The sequence below is a fragment of the Oryx dammah genome, unplaced genomic scaffold (genome assembly GCF_014754425.2).
Source record: "Oryx dammah isolate SB20612 unplaced genomic scaffold, SCBI_Odam_1.1 HiC_scaffold_23, whole genome shotgun sequence".
Lineage (NCBI taxonomy): Eukaryota > Metazoa > Chordata > Mammalia > Artiodactyla > Bovidae > Oryx > Oryx dammah.
Window position 1 is genome coordinate 65049627 of NW_024070207.1, and position 20081 is coordinate 65069707.

General features: G+C 38.5%; 1 protein-coding gene across 1 annotated transcript in view; it reads left to right on the top strand.

The window, feature by feature from the left end:
* BRWD3 (bromodomain and WD repeat domain containing 3) overlaps positions 1 to 20081 on the top strand; it is a 155668-nt gene that overhangs the window by 126813 nt on the left and 8774 nt on the right. The window contains exons 35-40 of the mRNA XM_040265636.1: positions 5911 to 6051; positions 6936 to 7010; positions 8433 to 8585; positions 9922 to 10085; positions 10464 to 10561; positions 14473 to 14631. Coding sequence (XP_040121570.1) covers positions 5911 to 6051; positions 6936 to 7010; positions 8433 to 8585; positions 9922 to 10085; positions 10464 to 10561; positions 14473 to 14631 — 790 coding nt within the window. The remainder of the gene's footprint in view (positions 1 to 5910; positions 6052 to 6935; positions 7011 to 8432; positions 8586 to 9921; positions 10086 to 10463; positions 10562 to 14472; positions 14632 to 20081) is intronic.

Genomic DNA, 20081 nt, shown 5'->3' on the forward strand with positions numbered 1-20081 from the left:
GTACCTCATTAAAATTTAAATTTTTTTCATTTGAATATTGTAAATGATTTTAATATACATTGCCATTAACTTTTATTTTTTGATTACACAATTAGTTTGTATAAAGACAATATAATTATTTTTTGAGACTTCCATACAGTTTATTATAATGGTGGGAAATTTTTCCATAAATTATATTCTTGCCAACACTTCTTATCTTTTGTCTTCTTTGATAATAATAAAAATCCTAGGCGCAAGTTGACTTCTCACTGTGGTTTTGGTTTTTATTTTCTAATGATCAGTGATACTGAGCTCATTTTCACATATCTGTTGGCCATTGGTATGTCATCTGCAGAGAAATATCTATTTGGTACTTTGCCCATTTTGAAACTGAATTATTTGTTTCTTTGCTATTGGGTTTTAGAAGTAACCTATGTATTTTGCATACTAACCTCTTACAGATATGTTTGCAACTCTTTCCTGTCATTCCATTAGTTACCTTTTCTTTTATTGATTGTGTCCTTTACTATGCAGAAGCTCTTTAGTTGGATGTAATCGCACTTGTTTAGTTTTGCTTTTGTTTTCTGTACTTTTGGCATAACATCCAAAAATATCATTGCCAACATCAACATCAAGCAGCTTCTTCCCTGTTTTCTGCTAGAAGACTTATGGTTTCAATCTTATGTTTAAATTTTCAATTAATTTTCAGTTTATTTTTACATGTGGTATGACATATGAATCTAATTTCATTCTTTCACATGTGGCTATCCAGTTTTCAGAACACCATTTATATGAGGGACTACCATTTACTCATTATTCTTGTCACTGTCTTGAAAATCAGTAGACCACATATATGTGGGTTTAATTCAGAGCAATTTATTTTGTTCTTTTGGTCTATACATCTGTTTTTATGATGATTTTTTTCTGCTTGTTTTTATGAGGATGCATACACTTCCCTGGTGGCTCAGACGGTAAAGCGTCTGTCTACAATGTGAGAGACCTAGGTTCGATCCCTGGGTTGGGAAGATTCCCTGGAGAAGGAAATGGCAACCCACTCCAGTACTCATGCCTTGAAAATCCCATGGACAGAGGAGCTTGGTGCAGGCTACTGTCCATGGGGTCACAAAGAGTCAGGCATGACTGAGCGACTTCACTTTATAGACCAATAGAACAAAATAAACAGCTCTGAATTAAAAACTGACTTTCATTAGAACCTAATTTGAATGCACTAACTAAAAGATTGCCAGGAGAAATATCAATAACCTCAGATATGCAGATGACACCACCCTTATGGCAGAAAGTGAAGAGGAACTAAAAAGCCTGTTGATGAAAGTGAAAGAGGAGAGTGAACAAGTTGGCTTAAAGCTCAACATTCAGAAAACAAATATCATGGTATCCGGTCCCATCACTTCATGGGAAATAGATGGGGAAACAGTGGAAACAGTGTCAGACTTTAATTTTTGGGGCTCCAAAATCATTGCAGATGGTGAGTGCAGCCATGAAATTAAAAGACGCTTACTCCTTGGAAGAAAAGTTATGACCAACCAAGATAGCATATTCAAAAGCAGAGACATTACTTTGCCGACTAAGGTCCGTCTAGTCAAGGCTATGGTTTTTCCAGTAGTCACGTATGGATGTGAGAGTTGGACTGTGAAGAAGGCTGAGCGCCGAAGAATTGCTGCTTTTGAACTGTGGTGTTGGAGAAGATGCTTGAGAATCACATGGACTGCAAGAAGATCCAACCAGTCCATTCTGAAGGAGATCAGCCCTAGGATTTCTTTGGAAGGAATGATGCTAAAGCTGAAACTCCAGTACTTTGGCCACCTCATGCGAAGAGTTGACTCATTGGAAAAGACTCTGATGCTGGAAGGGATTGGGGGCAGGAGGAGAAGGGGACGACCGAGGATGAGATGGCTGGATGGCATCACTGACTCGATGGACGTGAGTCTGAGTGAACTCTGGCAGTTGGTGATGGACAGGGAGGCCTGGCATGCTGGGATTCATGGGGTCGCAAAGAGTCGGACACGAATGAGCGACTGAACTGAACTGAACCAAACTGAGTTATTTCCTGGAGCTTATCAAAATTGATGGCTTTATGCCCCGCCTTTGGAAGGCCCACAATGAGACAAGCAGCCATGTGATTACAGGCTGCTCATCCAGGTCTCCCTTCCTGATAATCCCAGTTGGGATCTTCTCAGGGGACAGCCATTGCCCCTACATGCTTTAGTTCAGTTCGCTCACTCAGTTGTGTCCGACTGTTTCTGACCCCATGAATCAGCACGCAAGGCCTCCCTGTCCGTCACCAACTCCCAGAGTTCACAAACTCACGTCCATCGAGTTGGTGATGCCATCTCATCCTCTGTCGTCCCCTTCTCCTCCTGCCCCCAATCCCTCCCAGCATCCGAGTCTTTTGCAGTGGGTCAACTCTTCACTTGAGGTGGCCAAAGTACTGGAGTTTCAGCTTTAGCATCATTCCTTCCAAAGAAATCCCAGGGCTGATCTCCTTCAGAATGGACTAGATGGATCTCCTTGCAGTCCAAGGGACACTCAAGAGTCTTCTCCAACACCACTGTTCAAAAGCATCAGTTCTTCGGTGCTCAGCTTTCTTCACAGTCCAACTCTCACATCCATAAATGACCACAGGAAAAACCATACCCTTGACTAGATGGACCTGTGTTGGCAAAGTAATCTCTGCTTTTCAATATGCTATCTTGGTTGGTCATAACTTTCCTTCCAAGGAGTAAGCGTCTTTTAATTTCATGGCTGCAATCACCATCTGCAGTGATTTGGGAGCCCCCCAAAATAAAGTCTGACACTGTTTCCACTGTTTCCCCATCTATTTCCCATGAAGTGATGGGACCAGATGCCATGATCTTCGTTTTCTGAATGTTGAGCTTTAAGCGAACTTTTTCACTCTCCTCTTTCACTTTCCTCAACAGGCTTTTTAGTTCCTCTTCACTTTCTGCCGTAAGAGTGGTGTCATCTGCATATCTGAGGTTATTGCTATTTCTTCCGGCAACCTTGATTCCAGCTTGTGCTTCTTCCAGCCCAGCGTTTCTCATGATGTACTCTGCATATAAGTTAAATAAGCAGGGTGACAATATACAGCCTTGACATACTCCTTTTCCTATTTGGAACCAGTCTGTTGTTCCATGTCCAGTTCTAACTGTTGCTTCCTGACCTGCACACAGGTTTCTCAAGAGGCAGGTCAGGTGGTCTGGTATTCTCTTCTCTAAAGTGGAAGAAAGGATAGTGTAAATATCATGCCAAGTTAAGTCATAAGCCTGGGTAAGATATTTGAATTCTTTTAGATAATTAACTGGGTCTAAGGAGAAGGAGCCAAGACGCTTTTCAATGTGAGATAGATCTGTGACGGAGAATGGGACATGAACCCAAACAATTCCTTCTGCTCCAGCTACTTCCCATAAAGGGAGGAGTGGAGCAGGGGAAGGAGCGCGGTCCTATGGTGAAGTTTCCTGTTTAAAGTTGTTCAGGACCAGGTACAGGAAGGAGATCTAGGGAGGTCAGGGTAAAGCCTTGGGACCCTCGGGGTCAAGGGTGAGGCTGAGGTCTCAGAACTTATCTCAGGCACAGGCTGGGGAGGGGTTTGGGAGCTTGGCAGTGGCAGTGGCCTGCTTGAGAGGGAGGGAGGGAGGAGAGGACATAGGTTGGAGATGGTGGAACTGGATCTGGAGTGGCTGCAAGAGGGTTGGGAGCGATAGGGAGTGAGCTGTGGTCAGAAGGGTTGAAGGAAGAAGAAAAGTCTGAACAGGGATGGGGAGACATTGTATTAGGAGGATGTGGCCCAGAGTAGGCTAAGAGTATTTGAGAAGTAGAACAGGATTCACACAGAGAGGGTCGAGAGTGAAGAGCAAGGAGCCTGAACATTGATGTATGGCAAAACCAATTCAATATTGTAAAGTAATTAACCTCCAATTAAAATAAATATATTAAAAAAAAAAGACAAGAGTCCTTGGACTGCAAGGACATCCAACCAGTCCATTCTAAAAGAGATCAGTCCTGGGTGTTCATTGGAAGGACAGATGCTAAAGCTGAAACTCCAATACTTTGGCCACCTCATATGAAGAGTTCAGTTCAGTTCAGTTGCTCAGTTGTGTCCGACTCTTTGCAACCCCATGAATCTCACTACGCCAGGCCTCCCTGTCCATCACCAACTGCTGAAATTCACTCAAACTCACATCCATCGAGTCGGTGATGCCCTCCAGCCATCTCATCCTCTGTCATCCCCTTTTCCTCCTGCCCCCAATCCCTCCCAGCATCAGAGTCTTTTCCAATGAGTCAACTCTTCGCATGAGGTGGCCAAAGTACTGGAGTTTCAGCTTCAGCATCATTCTTTCCAAAGAAATCCCAGGACTGATCTCCTTTAGAATGGAGTGGTTGGATTTCCTTGCGGTCCAAGGGACTCTCAAGAGTCTTCTCCAACACCACAGTTCAAAAGCATCAGTTCTTCAGTGCTCAGCTTTCTTCACAGTCCAAATCTCACATCCATACATGACCACTGGAAAAGCTATACCCTTAACTAGACGGACCTTTATTGGCAAAGTAATGTCTCTGCTTTTCAGTATGCAAAGAATTGACTCATTGGAAAAGACCCAGATGCTGGGAGGGATTGGGGGCAGGAGGAGAAGGGGACAACAGAGGATGAGATGGCTGCATGGCATCCCTGACTCAATGGACATGAGTTTGGGTGAACTCCAGAAGTTGGTGATGGACAGGGAGGCCTGGCATGCTGCAATTCATGGGGTCGCAAAAAGTCAGATATGACTGAGCAACTGAACTGAACTGAACCACTTGCCATTGCAGCTGCAAAAGTTACTGAGGTCCCATAGAATATTATAATTGAGAGTTCCATTTTCTGGCCATTGGGACCTGTTATTAATCTGTATTGTGGCCAGACAGTGTTAGAATAGTAAATAAGTCTTTTTGGTTTTATCGCCCCTTGGAAGCCCAAGACTTTTTAGATTTCATAGAAGGCATTTTAGAGGAGTAGATTTTGAGGGCTCAGATTGAGAATTTCCCATTTCAGCAGAATAGGGAGGTTAGACGAGGGCAAGAGAAAGCAAGGAGCAAGGTCCAAGAGAAAAGGCATCCCCGTTCTCAGGACTTGCTCAGAGAGTAATAATAGTCTGCTTTGAAATGGGCATTCCCTATTTCAAAGTCAGACGGGGCACAAGGCTGAGGCCCTTAGGGCCATGGGGATCCTCCCACCTAGCCTTAGGACTTGGAAACCAAGTGAAAGAGAGAGGATCTGAGGGAATGGGATTTCACTCACCCTTGTAACCAATGGATGAAATGTGGGCTGGTGTGTGATTGTCAATCCAGCAAGGCAAGTGGAGAGTCCCGTTCCAGAGCTCATCTCAGTTTCTCAGCAAGGTCCAAGGGAGGGGACCACTGCAGGTGGGCTCGTGAGAGGAGCCCACCCAGTTTGTGGTGGATCTTCCCTCTCGGGTTTCGGTACCAGAATACAAGGCAAGTGCAGAGAAAAACAGAGTGAGCTAGCTGGGCAGTCAGGCAAGAAAAGGAAATTTATTAGAGGGAAAAGAGAGGGTGACTGGCTCTTAAGGAGAAACAACCTTCTTCCTTTCTGATGGAGTCCACCAATGAAAAATTCTCTGAAGGGATGGTCACATAGCTGGAGGTCTGGAATCTGGTGGTCTTGCAGCTTTGAGAAGATAGGCACCAGTGAGATAACAGGATGCCATTTGGGAAATTTGGTCAGTCTCACAGATCACTGTGATTTATTCTTTGTTTGCAAGGTCAACATAATGAGCCATCTTATCAATGAGACCCCATGTGGGCCCTATCAGGTACTCTATCTTATATAGATATATTAACATTAGGAAGATAGGAGAAAAATCAATAAAGACTTCAGGAAAAAGCTTTTAAATATACTTCTTTAAAAATCTACAGGTCAAATGCCGAGGCAGAAGGCAGTCTTTAAGGTGTAATCCTGATGCTTGGAGAAAACAGTGCAAAGAACTGTTGGGCCTCATTTATGAACGTGAAGACTCAGAGCCATTTCGACAACCATCTGATCCTCTTTCCTACCCAGTAAGCATAGTTATTTAAATAATTACCAATATGTATTTTAATTTTCCATAAATGACTGTACTAAGGTCTAGTTAAGAGCTCTTCCTCCCCTTTCTTCTTTCCTTCCTTCTTCTTTGTTAGTGCATCTCTGAATTATGAAAGTGAGTAGTGTGATTAGTCCTGACTTTTTAAAATGGCTGACATACTTTGTGTATAAATACACAGTTGTAAATCAAATTTTAATCTAAATATCTTTGCATTTCCTTCCTGCTTTTATTTTGGATATTTATTTAATGCTTTTTGCTAACTTCTAATATACTCCTACACACTCAAGTCCATTCATAACGTATGTCAGCCTTATGTAATTTGTAATAAACATGTTATTCAATATGGTCACTTATTGAGTAACCAGTATACCATATTACTTTTCATCAAAGGTAAAAGCATGAGATCTTTAAATTATAGGATACCTTTTCTAGGAGTTTATCTATTTATATGTTGAATAACCTTTATTACAGATAGCAAATCTGTTTTAACTTTTTCAGAAAAATGATACAGCAATATTTCAGAAATACCATCAGACCATCCTCTGAAATTAGCAAGCATCAGTATTTTCTCGATATACACAGGTTTCTGTTGGGGAAAAATGTCATTCGAATAAGGATCAAAATTATGTTCAACAAAGCTTGATTTGTTTTTTGTAGTGGATTTAGGTAGAATAAATTAGTCCTGTGTTTTTCATAATAGAGAATGGTGAATGTAGAATTGTTCCTTCATCTTAAATTATAGTCAGTAAAAACATTCCAATTTATGGATCTTTGTGCATTAGATCATAATTGCATTATAAATTTTGATATTTTGTTGTGGTAGTTTTGAAACACAATATATCTTTTTTACCCTAATAGGGCCATCAAGAGCAAGAGGGTGAATCCTCTGAGTCTGTTATTCCAGGACAACAACAAGATTCATCTCTTTGTGAGGTATGTGTAGTAGTTTCTTAAAAGGTATATATGTTCTGATTGTTTTTGTATTATTTTACTTTTTAAAATGTCCATACTGTTAATAAACCTTTTGTAATTTGTAAAGCTATTTTCCAACTTTGCTCACTGCCTTTTTATCTTTGCTTAAGTTTTTGGTTGTTGTTACTTTTTTTTTTTTTTTTTAATAACGCATGTTCTCAAGAGTTCATCATAGCATATAGGCAGATGTTTGTTTCTATAGGTCTAAAGCTACTGCAGCAGAGTAGAAAACATCAATTGCACAACATAACTATGTCTGTAATTGCAGCTGATTATTCTGAGTAGGACTTCATTCAGCCGGCTGAGTGGGTCTTTTGAGTTTTGGCCATCATGTTATACAAGTTACCTATAATTTTTCTCTATGAGAAATCTTTGTTTCATAAACCATATTATATTGGAATACACTTTTTTTATTTAAACCAAAAAATTGAAAATATATTAATGCAATAAGATCAATTGTGTTTTCTTGTACTTAGAAAAATATTTTTGCCCTCTTTTTATAATACCTTTCTTCTGCCCCGTCTTATGGCCCTTTGGCTTCTCTTTTGAGAGAAATGTGCTTTCACTTCTTAATGATTCTAAACAGGATGAAGGAGTTAATATTGGCTATGGTTTTCACTCCAAAACATGTTTATTACTGGTGGTAGTGGTATATATAAGATATAAATTCCAGATGTAGTTCCATATGATAACCCTAGGAACATCTTAAGTAAACTTGAAATATTTAGGCTAAAATAGAGAGAATCTTCTCCCATCTTTAACTATTGGGTTGGCCAAAGTTTGTCTGGGTCTTTCATAAGGTGTTACAAAAAACTTGAAGGAACTTTTTGGTCAACCAAACAAAAATCAAACTAATTATGAATCTGAGACTGAAGACTTTAGATGAAGCAAAAGTGTCACATTTATTAAAAATCAAAAAGAAATACACAGACATGACTGATTTGATCATAACCTTCAACCAATGACAGTTTAGGGAGAATGCCCTCATGCCAACTCCCTGGCAAATTGCTCAATGAAAGTAGAAAATGGGATTATTCACACAGAATTAAATAATTTGATGTCACAAATTAGCTTCCTATTTTCAACTATACTCTAAACTATGTAGTGATGAAGTCAGTGGCTCTGAATTTTCTGCTCTGTCCCTTGAGAGAGTCATAATGTTTTTTCATTGAAGGGTGAGGGCTAAGGCTCTTCCACAGAACCCTACTATTTCGCTGAGCCACCAAAAGACCTCTGTTAAATAGATGATTTGGGAGATAGGAAGAAGTAAGTGCAGATTAAAGAGCAGTATATTTATTTCATGGTGATGCAAATCTCAGTCCCATTGTTTTGTATAGTATTGTTACTTTGCCTTTGTGTTTAATAACACATTCTTCTCTGTAGGATTATCATGATGTTATAGACACTCCTATGGACTTCAGCACTGTGAAAGAAACATTGGAAACAGGAAACTATGGTAGTCCTCTGGAATTTTATAAGGATGTTCGCCAAATATTCAGCAACTCCAAAGCTTACACCTCTAATAAAAAGTCACGGGTATGAAGAACCATTATTAGGTGGATTAATTACCTAAGCATTTAGTTATATATGAGGCAGTTTTCTATAACCAGTTTTAAAATTGCTAAACAAGTATGTACTGTCATTCTAATGTAGTTTGTAAAGTTTGATTTTCTAAACTTTCTCTGAAACAGTTTATCATCAAGCAAGCATTAAAGAGAAATTAAGCTGCCCCTCTTGCTTTCTCCTACTTGCCTCTTCTTTACTCTTAAATAACACCTATATTTGCCAAAAAGAAATTAAAGAAAGGAATAGTAGAAATTTGAGTATTCTTTAATATGTTCAATAAATAATTTAATAAAAATGGTTGGCAGGATTAATTTATATGAAGTATTTAGATTAGCTCTGAATATTTATGTTCCCTTTATTATAACAAATTAGTGAACTATATTGGGAAATTATAACTTTATCCTACTCACATTTAATGTAATACTTTTTAATGTTCTACATAACTTACACATCTTAAGAATAATAAAGTAATTTTCATGTTTTTTTATCACTAGTATCTGATTAACTTTAAAATCAGTTGCACAGTAGGTATATACATGGTCGGTTCTACTTCATATAAAATGAATTTTTACTGATTTTTGAACACATAGTTTTTCTTATATTTCCCTATATTTTCTGCATATTTCTAAAAGAAATGTAGATTTATTTTCTACATTTACATGTATACTTATAAATGTTTATATATCTTTTACAGGTTTTACATTTTGAAGCATTTCTAAAAATATATAATGAATATTTTCCAATTTTATCATTACTTTTTGAAAACAGAAGTTTTAATGTCTCCATTGTATTCCACCATACAGGTGGTTTTGTGTTGTTTAACCAGCATCCTATTGCTAGAGATACAGGTTGTTCTTAATTTTTCTCTTTAAATGGATAATGCTGTGGCTAACATCTTTAACATCCTTGAACATGATGAGCATGTGTAATTCTCTGATGTTACCTTAGGATAAATTCCTAGTGAAGAAATTATTAGCCAAAGGATGTGTATATTTTAAGAGTTTTGACATGTATAGCCAATTGTCTTTAGAAAATTGTTCAGGTTAAAATATCCACCGGCAATGTATAAGAATGTTTTTTCCTACCCTTCCCAACACTGGATATTCTCTTTTTAAAATCCTTATTATTTGTAGGTGAAAATGGTTTCTTGTTTTAATTCTTCAGGAAGAATTTTTTAAGTGTAGAAGTAGCACATATATTATGTCTGAAAGGATGATACTGATATTGTTCAAGCATGTTTATAAACTTTTATTTTTATATAATTGAAGTAGCTGGTAAAACAAGACTATAATTTCTACCTTTGCAGATATATAGCATGACGCTGCGATTGTCTGCCTTATTTGAAAGTCGTATTAAAAATATCATCTCTGAATATAAGTCAGCAATCCAGAGTCAGAAGAGGAGAAGGCCACGGTACAGAAAACGTCTAAGAAGCAGCAGCAGTTCGTTATCTAGTAGCAGAGCTCCTAGGTATATTACATTGATGTAGCAGTTTAGTTTTCAAAACATTTTGTATGTATTACCTTACTTCTTAAAGTTTATTAACTACTTTGAGGGAATCTCAAGACCCAAGAGATGTTTTCTTTTTTTTAAGAACTCTTAAACCTGTATAAAGATGGAGCTGGTAACCTAAAGCTCTGTTTATATGAATTTTACTATACCAAAACCTTTTTTAAAATTTTTTTAATGATTGAAATTTAACTTTGTCCTATTACTAGTTTGAAGTATTTCATTTAAATTATATTATGTTTCTTCTATGCTTAGTTTAAGCATTTTGTAACATATTATCTATCATAACATATTGCTACTAGAAAAAAACTGCTCATTATTATGTATTTTTACTTATAGTCCAAAAGGGAAACAGAAGCAAATGAAGCTGCAGCCTAAAAATGACCAGAATACCTCAGTGTCTTATGCCAGGACGAGCACTCCTTTCTCATCTCCTGGTAAATATGGCTTTTATTTTTGGTGATCTGTATTTGAGCTAAATACTGAGGATATAGAAGAGGCAGCGTGGCTTATAATGCAAAGGGCAATGGATTTGGATATAGAAAAGTTGCATTTTACCCCTAGTTCTTCTATCCCTGTGGCCCTAGGTAAGATATTAGGTCATAGTTTCTTTATTTTTAAAGTAAGGGTGTTAAGACTAGATGAATTTTAAAATAATTTACCTTTAAAATTATGTGACTTTATGATTTTTAACATCTGAAATATCTCAGACCACTCATCTGCAATGTATTTTCCAACATAAAAATTGAAGAGTCATTATGTGAAGAAGTAGTTACATTGGAAACATTTTTTGACATTCTGTGCTTGAAAGTTTCAGTTTTACTTCAGTTCAGTTGTGTCCTACTCTTTGCGACCCCATGGACTGGGGCACGCCAGGCCTCCCTGTCCATCACCAACCCCCGCAGTTTACTCAAACTCATGTGCATTGATTTGGTGATGGCATCCAACCATCTCATCCTCTGTTGGCCCCTTCTCCTCCTGCCTTCAGTCTTTGCCAGCATCAGGGTCTGTTCAAATGAGTCAGCTCTTTGCATCAGGTGGCCAAAGTGTTTTAGTTTCAGTTTCAGCATCAGTTCTTCCAATGAATATTCAGGACTGATTTCCTTTAGGATGGACTGGTTGGATCTCCTTGCAGTCCAGGGACTCTCAAGAGTCTTCTCCAATACCACAGTTCAAAAGCATCAATTCTTCAGTGCTCAGCTTTCTTTATAGTCCAACTGTCACATCCATACATGACTACTGGAAAAACCATAGGTTTGATTAGATGGGCCTTTGTTGGCAGTGATGTCTCTACTTTTTAATATGCTATCTAGGTTGGTCATAACTTTTCTTCCAAGGATTAAGTGTCTTAGAATCTCATGCTGCAGTCACCATCTGAAGTGATTTTGGAGCTGAAAAACTGAAATCTGTCACTGTTTCAACTGTTTCCCCATCTATTTGCCATGAAGTGATGGGACCAGATGCCATGATCTTAGTTTTCTGAATGTTGAGCTTTAAACCAACTTCTTCACTCTCCTCTTTCACTTTCATCCAGAGGCTCTTTAGTTCTTCACATTCTGCTTTAAGGGTGGTGTCATCTGCACATCTGAGGTTATTGATATGTCTCCTGGCAATCTTGATTCCAGCTTGTGCTTCATCCAGCCCAGCGTTTCTCATGATGTACTCTGCATATAAGTTAAATAAGCAGGGTGACAATATACAGCCTCTACAGACTCCTTTTCCTATTTGGAACCAGTCTGTTGTTCCATATCCAGTTCTAACTATTGCTTCCTGACTTGTGTACAGATTTCTCAAGAGGCAGGTCACATGGTCTGGTATTCCCATCTCTTGAAGAATTGTCCACAGTTTATTGTTATCCACACAGTCAAAGCCTTTGGCATAGTCAATAAAGCAGAAATATATGTTTTTCTGGAAATCTCTTGCTTTTTTGATGATCCAATAGATTTTGGCAATTTGATCTCCGGTTCCTCTGCCTTTTTTAAATCCAGCTTGAACATCTGGAAGTACTTCATCTAGAAGTACTGGCTTGGAGAATTTTGAGCATTACTTTACTAGCGTGTGGATGAGTGCAATTGTGCGGCAGTTTGAGCATTCTTTGACATTGCCTTTCTTTGGGGTTAAAATGAAAACTGACCTTTTCCAGTCCTGTGGCCACTGCTGAGTTTTCCAAATTTGCTGGCATATTGAGTGCAGCACTTTCACAGCATCATCTTTTAGAATTTGAAATAGCTCCACTGGAATTCCATCACCTCCACTAGCTTTGATCGTAGTGATGCTTCCTAAGGCCCACTTGACTTTGCATTTCAGGATGCCTGGCTCTAGGTGAGTGATCATACCATCGTGATTATCTGGGTCATTAAGACCTTTTTTGTACAGTTCTTCTTTGTATTCTTGCCACCTCTTCTTAATATCTTCTGCTCCTGTTAGATCTATTCCATTTCTGTCCTTTATTGAGTCCATCTTCGCATGAGATATTCCCTTGGTATCTCTAATTTTTTTGAAGAGATCTCTAATCTCTCCCATTCTATTGTTTTCCTCTATTTCTTTGCACTGATCACTGAGGAAAGCTTTCTTATCTCTCCTTGCTATTCTTTGGAACTCTGCATTCAAATGGGTATATCTTTCCATTTCTCCTTTGCCTTTTACATACTCTTCTTTTCACATCTACTTGTAAGGCCTCCTCAGACAGCCATTTTGCTTTTTTGCATTTCTTTTTCTTGGGGATGGTCTTGATCCTTGTCTACTGTGCAGTGTCACAAACCCCTGTCAATAGTTCTTCAGGCACTCTATCTGTCAGATCTAATACATTGAATCTATTTTTTACTTCCACTATATAATCGTAAGGGATTTGATTTGGGTCATACCTGAATGATCTAGTAATTTTCCCTACTTTCTTCAATTTAAGTCTGAGTTTGGCAATAAAGAGTTCATGATCTGAGCCACAGTCAGGTCCCAGTCTTCTTTTTGCTGACTGTACAGAGCATCTCCATCTTTGGCTGCAAAGAACGTAATCAATCTGATTTTGGTGTTGACCAACTGGTGATGTCCATATGTAGAGTCTCCTCTCGTATTGTTGGAACAGGGTGTTTGCTATGACCATTGTGTTCTCTTGGTAAAACTCTATTAACCTTTGCCCTGCTTCATTCTGTACCCCAAGGCCAAATTTGCCTGTTACTCCAGGTGTTTCTTAACTTCCTACTTTTGCATTCCAGTCCCCTATAATGAAAAGGACATCTTTTTAGGTGTTAGTTCTAGAAGGTCTTGTAGGTCTTCATAGAACAGTTCAACTTCAGCTTCTTCAGCATTACTGGTCAGGGCATAGACTTGGATTACCGTGATATTGAATGGTTTGCCTTGGAAACGAACAGAGATCATTCTGTCGTTTTTGAGATTGCATCCAAGTACTGCATTTCAGACTCTTTTGTTGACTATAATGGCTACTCCATTTCTTCTAAGGGATTCTTGCCCACAATAATAGATATAATGGTCATGTGAGTTAAATTCACCAATTCCAATCCATTTTAGTTCTCTGATTCCTAAAATGTCGACGTTCACTCTTGCCATCTCCTGTTTGACCACTTCCAATTTACCTGATTCATGGTCCTAACATTCCAGGTTCCTATGCAATATTGCTGTTTATAGCATCACACTTTGCTTCTATCACCAGTCACATCCACAGCTGGGTGTTGTTTTTGCTTTGGCTCTGTCTCTTCATTCTTTACGGAGTTATTTCTCTACTGATCTGCAGTAGCATATTGGGGACCTGCCAACCTGGGGAGTTCATCTTTCAGTGTCCTATCTTTTTGCCTTTTCATACTGTTCATGGGGTTCTCAAGGCAAGCATACTGAAGTGGTTTGCCATTCCCTTCTGCAGTGGACCACATTTTGTCATAACTTTCCACTATGACCCGTCCATCTTGGGTGGCCCTACATGGCATGGCTCATAGTTTGATTGAGTTAAACAAGGCTGTGGTCCATGTGATTAGATTGGTTAGTTTTCTGTGACTGTGGTTTTCAGTCTGTCTGTCCTCTGATGGAGAAGACTAAGAGGCTTATGGAAGCTTCCTGATGGGAGAGACTGACTGAAGGAGAAACTGCATCTTGTTCTGATGTGAGGGGCCATGCTTAGTAAATCTTTAATCCAATTTTGTGTTGATGGGTGGAGCCTGAAAATTTAATGATGTAATAAACCGTTTGTTCTCAAAATATTCATGTTTTTTCCTTCAATCAACTTGTAATTTTGATGTTAGAGTGAAATAACTGAGTGAGCATAGTTTTAAAAGCAGCCTTTTTGGTTTTTATGAAAGCATAATTATGTTAACATTATAGTCTTTTTTTAAATATTAAGTTTCAGATGCTGCTGAAGGGCTTTCACTGTATTTACTTGATGATGAACCAGATGGGCCATTTTCTTCATCGAGCTTCAGTGGATATAACCGAAGTGGAAATAGCCATGATCCAGGGAAAGCCAAATCATTTCGAAATAGAGTTTTACCGATTAAGCAAGGTAAGAAATAAATATGAACAGGGCATTTATTCTTTGTTCCTTTATGACAAACCCTTTAAAAGCTGATATATTTAGGTAGTAAAAATTAGCATATCCTTAAAATTAATGAGGATTTCAATATTGTCAAATTTGAGTCAGATAGGATTTCATATGCACATTTCCAAACATATCTTAGTCTTTTAAAATAAAATTTAAAATGAGTAGGGAAGAAAAACTAAATAAAGTGATCTTTCCCTGAGCATATAAAACCCAGACTGTTTGATGTATTTAAGATTGTTCATTTTAAACCACATTAAGAAAAAAGGAAAAAAAATTCAGTATCATCTTTAAATAGGCCTAATATTTCTAAGGGCTACCCGTATTTTACAAAGGGTTTATGTTGAAAAATGAGCCTTCTTTCAGTCAACACCCACTTTTGAAACCTTCTTTTTGTTTTCCCATTATATAACTCAGATATTCTCTTTCTCTGGGGCCTGCTGTCTCAATACTTCAGGGGTTTTCAGAGTGCTCTACCTATTTCTTGGTAATCCACAGAGGTATTTCAGAAAGTCGCAGAAGAACTTTCTCCATTCAACCAGAACAACTCTTTTTATTTTTATTTCATGTGATGGGCTTTCATATAACTTTCATTTGAAGAATAATATTCATTGCTAAAAAGGAAATCACTGACCTCATAATTCATTATCATGTACATCCAGTTTGGACCATGTCTGGGGGCATCAGTTATAAATACTGAACATTATGCAAGCTTTATGTTGTAGACCCTGACCATGTTCAAAGGAAGTTCTGATGTAGTCATCTGAATTTTGGAAGAGTGATTAATATTCTTTTACAAATATCTTTTTTTAGAATATATACATTCTAATTTATATAAATTTTAATGAAAGATTAAGTTGTTTATTAGTATTAAAGTATTAAGTAAATTAAAAATATATATTCTAAAGTTATATTTTATGTTATATGACAAATATTGAAGCATCTGATTACTTTAAAATAATTAGTGCCTTCATTTTTCCCCAGTCTATATCTTTACTTTCACCTTTGATCCTGCTATACATTTTATATTCATTGCCACTTCTCTTTTTGTCGTTTCCTTCACTGTCAAGCTTTTAGAAAGAATAGCTTCTACTTTCCACCTCTGCTTTATTTCCATCTAAACATCCCTTTATCCTTTGTAGTCTGACCTCTGCTGCCACCACTCCCCAAAAGCTATTCTCCTCAGAATCACCAGTAATCTTCAGTGACCAACCAGTGTCCTTTTCTTAGTACCCCACCTCCTCAATCTCTATATCTTTGCATGCTAATGACTACCTGCTCTAGGAACCCCACTGCTTGGCTTCTATACTCTACTGATTTTATATCTCTGTTTTGCCTATATTTCTATATTTTGTCTTTTCTTTGGCTCTTCATGCCTCCTATTTGCAGTTTCTCACTTTTTTTTTGTCTTCTACAAATAAAGAAATCTAATAACTACATCAGTCATCTTTATGCTGCTGCTAAGTCGCTTCAGTTGTATCTGACTCTGTGAAACCCCATAGACGGCAGCCCACCAGGCTCCCCCTTCCCTGGGATTCTCCAGCCAAGAACACTGGAGTAGGTTGCCATTTCCTTCTCCAGGGCGTGAAAGTGAAGTCACTCAGTCATGTCCGACTCTTCATGACCCCACAGTCTGCAGCCTACCAGGCTCCTCCATCCATGGGATTTTCCAGGCAAGAGTACTGGAGTGGGGAGCCATTGCCTTCTCTGGTCTTTATGTTAATGACTCCAAATTCATGTATCTAGCCCTAACATCTGTTTGTTCTATCAAATTTAATATAATTTGGATAATTATATTATAATTTATAATACTTCCTAAAAAAAGTTTCCCTTGTGTGCTTAGCATCCATTTTTCTGTTTCAAGTGTGCTTCTTTCTCTGCACTCACTATTTTAATGACACTGTCATCTTCTGAGTCATCCTGCTTAAAATTTTACAACGTTCTTTGCTCACCTTTTATCCCTCATAAGTGTCACTTTCTAAGTTTTTTAAATTCTACAACTATTTAATATGACTTAAATCTCTTGTCTACAGTTCATATTGCTATCCCCATAGTTTTTCACCTAGTCTAGTAGTCAACATGAGTGGTCACAATGAGATACTACAGACTGGGTAGCTTAAACAACAGATACTCATTTTTTAGTAGGTTTATTGAGATACCATTGACATTTAAAAATTGTATGTTTAAAGAGTACCACTTGATATTTTGTTAAATATACATATGCACTGAGAAATGGCCACCAGAGTTAAGCTAACATTATCTATCACCTCTACATAGCCACTGTGTGTGTGTGTGTGTGTGTGTGTGTGTGTGTGTAGAAGATTTAAAGTCTAGCCTCTTAGTGAATTTCAGGTATACAGTACAGTATTAACTGTTGTCACCATGCTGTATATTTGATATCCAGAATTTATTCATCCAGAATAACTGAATCTCTGTACCCTTTTACCAACACCTCCACATTTTTCCTCCCTCCTGCTCCTGGCAACCACCATCCTACTCTTTGCCTCTATGAGTATGACTCTTTTAAATTATACATATAAGTGATATTGTGCAATATTTCTTTTTCTGTATGTTGCTTATTTTGCTTAGCCTAACATCTTCCAGTTCCATGCATGTTGTAAATGGCAGGATTCCTTTCTTTTATCCATTCATCTGTAGGAAGATAGGCTGTTTCCATGTCTTGCCTCTTATGAATACTGCTATATTGAACATGGGAATACAGACATATCTTCAAGATCCTGATTTCTATTTCTTTGGATATATGCCCAGAAGTAGGATTTCTGAATCAAATGGTAGTTCTGTTTTAGGGAACATCTGTACTGATTTCCATAATGGCTGTACTGATTTACTTTCTCTCCAACAGTGTGCAAGGGTTCCCTTTTCTCTTTATCCTCCCTAACACTTATCTTTTTTTCAATTTTGTATTTTATTATTTAGTTTTTAGAAATTTTTGGCTGTGCTGTGCAACCTGTGGGTTCTTAGTTCCCCAACCAGGGATTGAACCTACACCCCCTGCATTGGAAGTGTGTAGTCTTAATCACTGCCAGTCTTTATCTTTTCAATATCAGCCATCCTAACAGCTGTGAACTGATACCTGATTGTGGTTTTGATTCACATTGCCCTGATGATTAGAGATGTTGTGCACTTTTTCATAAATCTGCAATAGACATTATTTTCTCACAGTTCTGAAAGCTCAAAATCCAAGATCAAGGTGCCAGCAGGACTTTCTTCTTCACATGCTGATGGCTACCTTCTCCCTGTGTCCTCATGTGGCTTTTTCTCGCTATACACAGTCAAGGAGAGCCAGAAAGCAATGGTGTGTCTTTCTCTTCTAAGGATGCCAGTCCTAGTGCATTAGGGCCCATCTACCCTTATGATTTCTTTTAATTTTAATTATTTCTATAAGGGCCCTGTCTCAAAATACAGTCATATTGGGGGCTAGAGCTTCAACATATGTATTTGGCAAAGGTGGGAGGGCACACAAAATTCAGTCCATAACACTTATACCAATCTTGTAATTATGATTACCATATAACCCTACTTTTTGTTCTCTCCAGTTTTTCCAGTCCACTCTCCTGTTTTCCTCCTACCCTGCTTATCTTTGCCAAATATTTTTTATTTTTAAATGTTGAAATATACCAAGTCTCAGTCCTCAGCCACCTTCTTGCTCTCTCAGTGAGCTTTCTCAGTTCTTTTCACCATAAATGTTACTTCTTTACTGAAAATTTCCAAAACTATATCTTCAGCTCTATTCAAGTCTCCCTTGATTTCTAGACTGCTATATCCACCTGATTTTCTTTTTCTTCTTAAAATGCTTTAAGATTTCTAGTAGTATTTAAATCTGGAATCTCTATTTTTTTCAACAGCTTGCCCAAACCTATTCTCCTTCATTGTTCTCTAACCAAGCAACATATCTCCAGCATCCACCAAGTTATTCAGGCCATAAAACCTTGGAGTTGACTTTCCTTTTTGATTAACATTTCATATCCAGACAGTCAACAATTCCTGTCAGTTTGAACTATAAATGTTGGTTCTGATAGCTCCTCCAGAAGGAAATATGTAAATCCAGTCACTTATCACCTCAATTGGTAAATCTCTCATAATATCTTACATAACATGTCTATTACAGTGTACTGTCAATTGATCTCTGCTTCCAATCTTGCCCCTTCTCTGTTCTGTTCTCTGAACAGCAACCGTCGGTGTTCAGTCAATCAGTCGTGTCCAACCCTTTGCGATCCCAAGGACTGCAGAATGCCAGGCTTCCCTGTCCTTCATCATCTCCTGGAGCTTGCTCAAACTCATGTCCATTGACTCAGTGATGATGCCATCCAACCAGCTCATCCTCTGTCATCCTCTTCTCCTCCAGCCTTCAGTCTTTCCCAGCATCAGGCTCTTTTCTAAAGAGCTGGCTCTTGGAAACGGGTGGACACAGTAATGGAATTTCAGTTTCAGCATCAGTCCTTCCACTGAATATTCCAGGGTTGATTGCCTTTAGAATTGACTGGTTTGATCTCCTTGCTGTCTAAGTCTTCTCCAGCACTACAGTTCGAAGGCATCGATTCTGAGGCACTCAACCTTCTTTATGATTTAACTCTCATATCCATACATGACTACTGGAAAAACCATAGCTTTGACTAGATGGACCTTTGTTGGCAAAGTAATGTCTCTGCTTTTTAATATGCTGTCTAGGTTAGTCATCTGAGAAGGCAATGGCACTCCACTCCAGTACTCTTGCCTGGAAGATCCCATGGACAGAAGAGCCTGGTGGGCTGCAGTCCATGGGGTCACTAAGAGTCGGACACGACTGAGCGACTTCACTTTCAGTTTTCACTTTCATGTATTGGAGAAGGAAATGGCAACCCACTCCAGTGTTCTTGCCTGGAGAATCCCAGGGACGGGGGAGCCTGGTGGGCTGCCGTCTATGAGGTCAAACAGAGTTGGACATGACTGAAGCAACTTAGCAGCAGCAGCAGCAGCAGATTAGTCATAGCTTTCCTTCCAAGGAGCAAGTGTCTTTTAATTTCATGGCTGCAGTCACAACCTGCAGTGATTTTGCAGTCCAAGAAAATAAAGTCTGTCACTGTTTCCATTGTTTCCAAATCTATTTGCCATAGCACAGCAACCCTCAGTTCAGTTCAGTTCAGTCACTCAGTCGTGTCCGACTCTTTGCGACCCCGTGGACTGCAGCACACCAGGCCTCCCTGTCCATCACCAACTCCCGGAATTTACCCAAAGTCATGTCCATTGAGTCAGTGATCCCATCCAACCATCTCATCCTCTTGTCGTCTCCTCCTCCTACCTTCAATCTTTCCCACCATCAGGGTCTTTTCAAATGAGTCAGTTCTTCACATCAGATGGCCAAAGTATTGGAGTTTCAGCCTCATCATCAGTCCTTCTAATGAATATTCAGGACT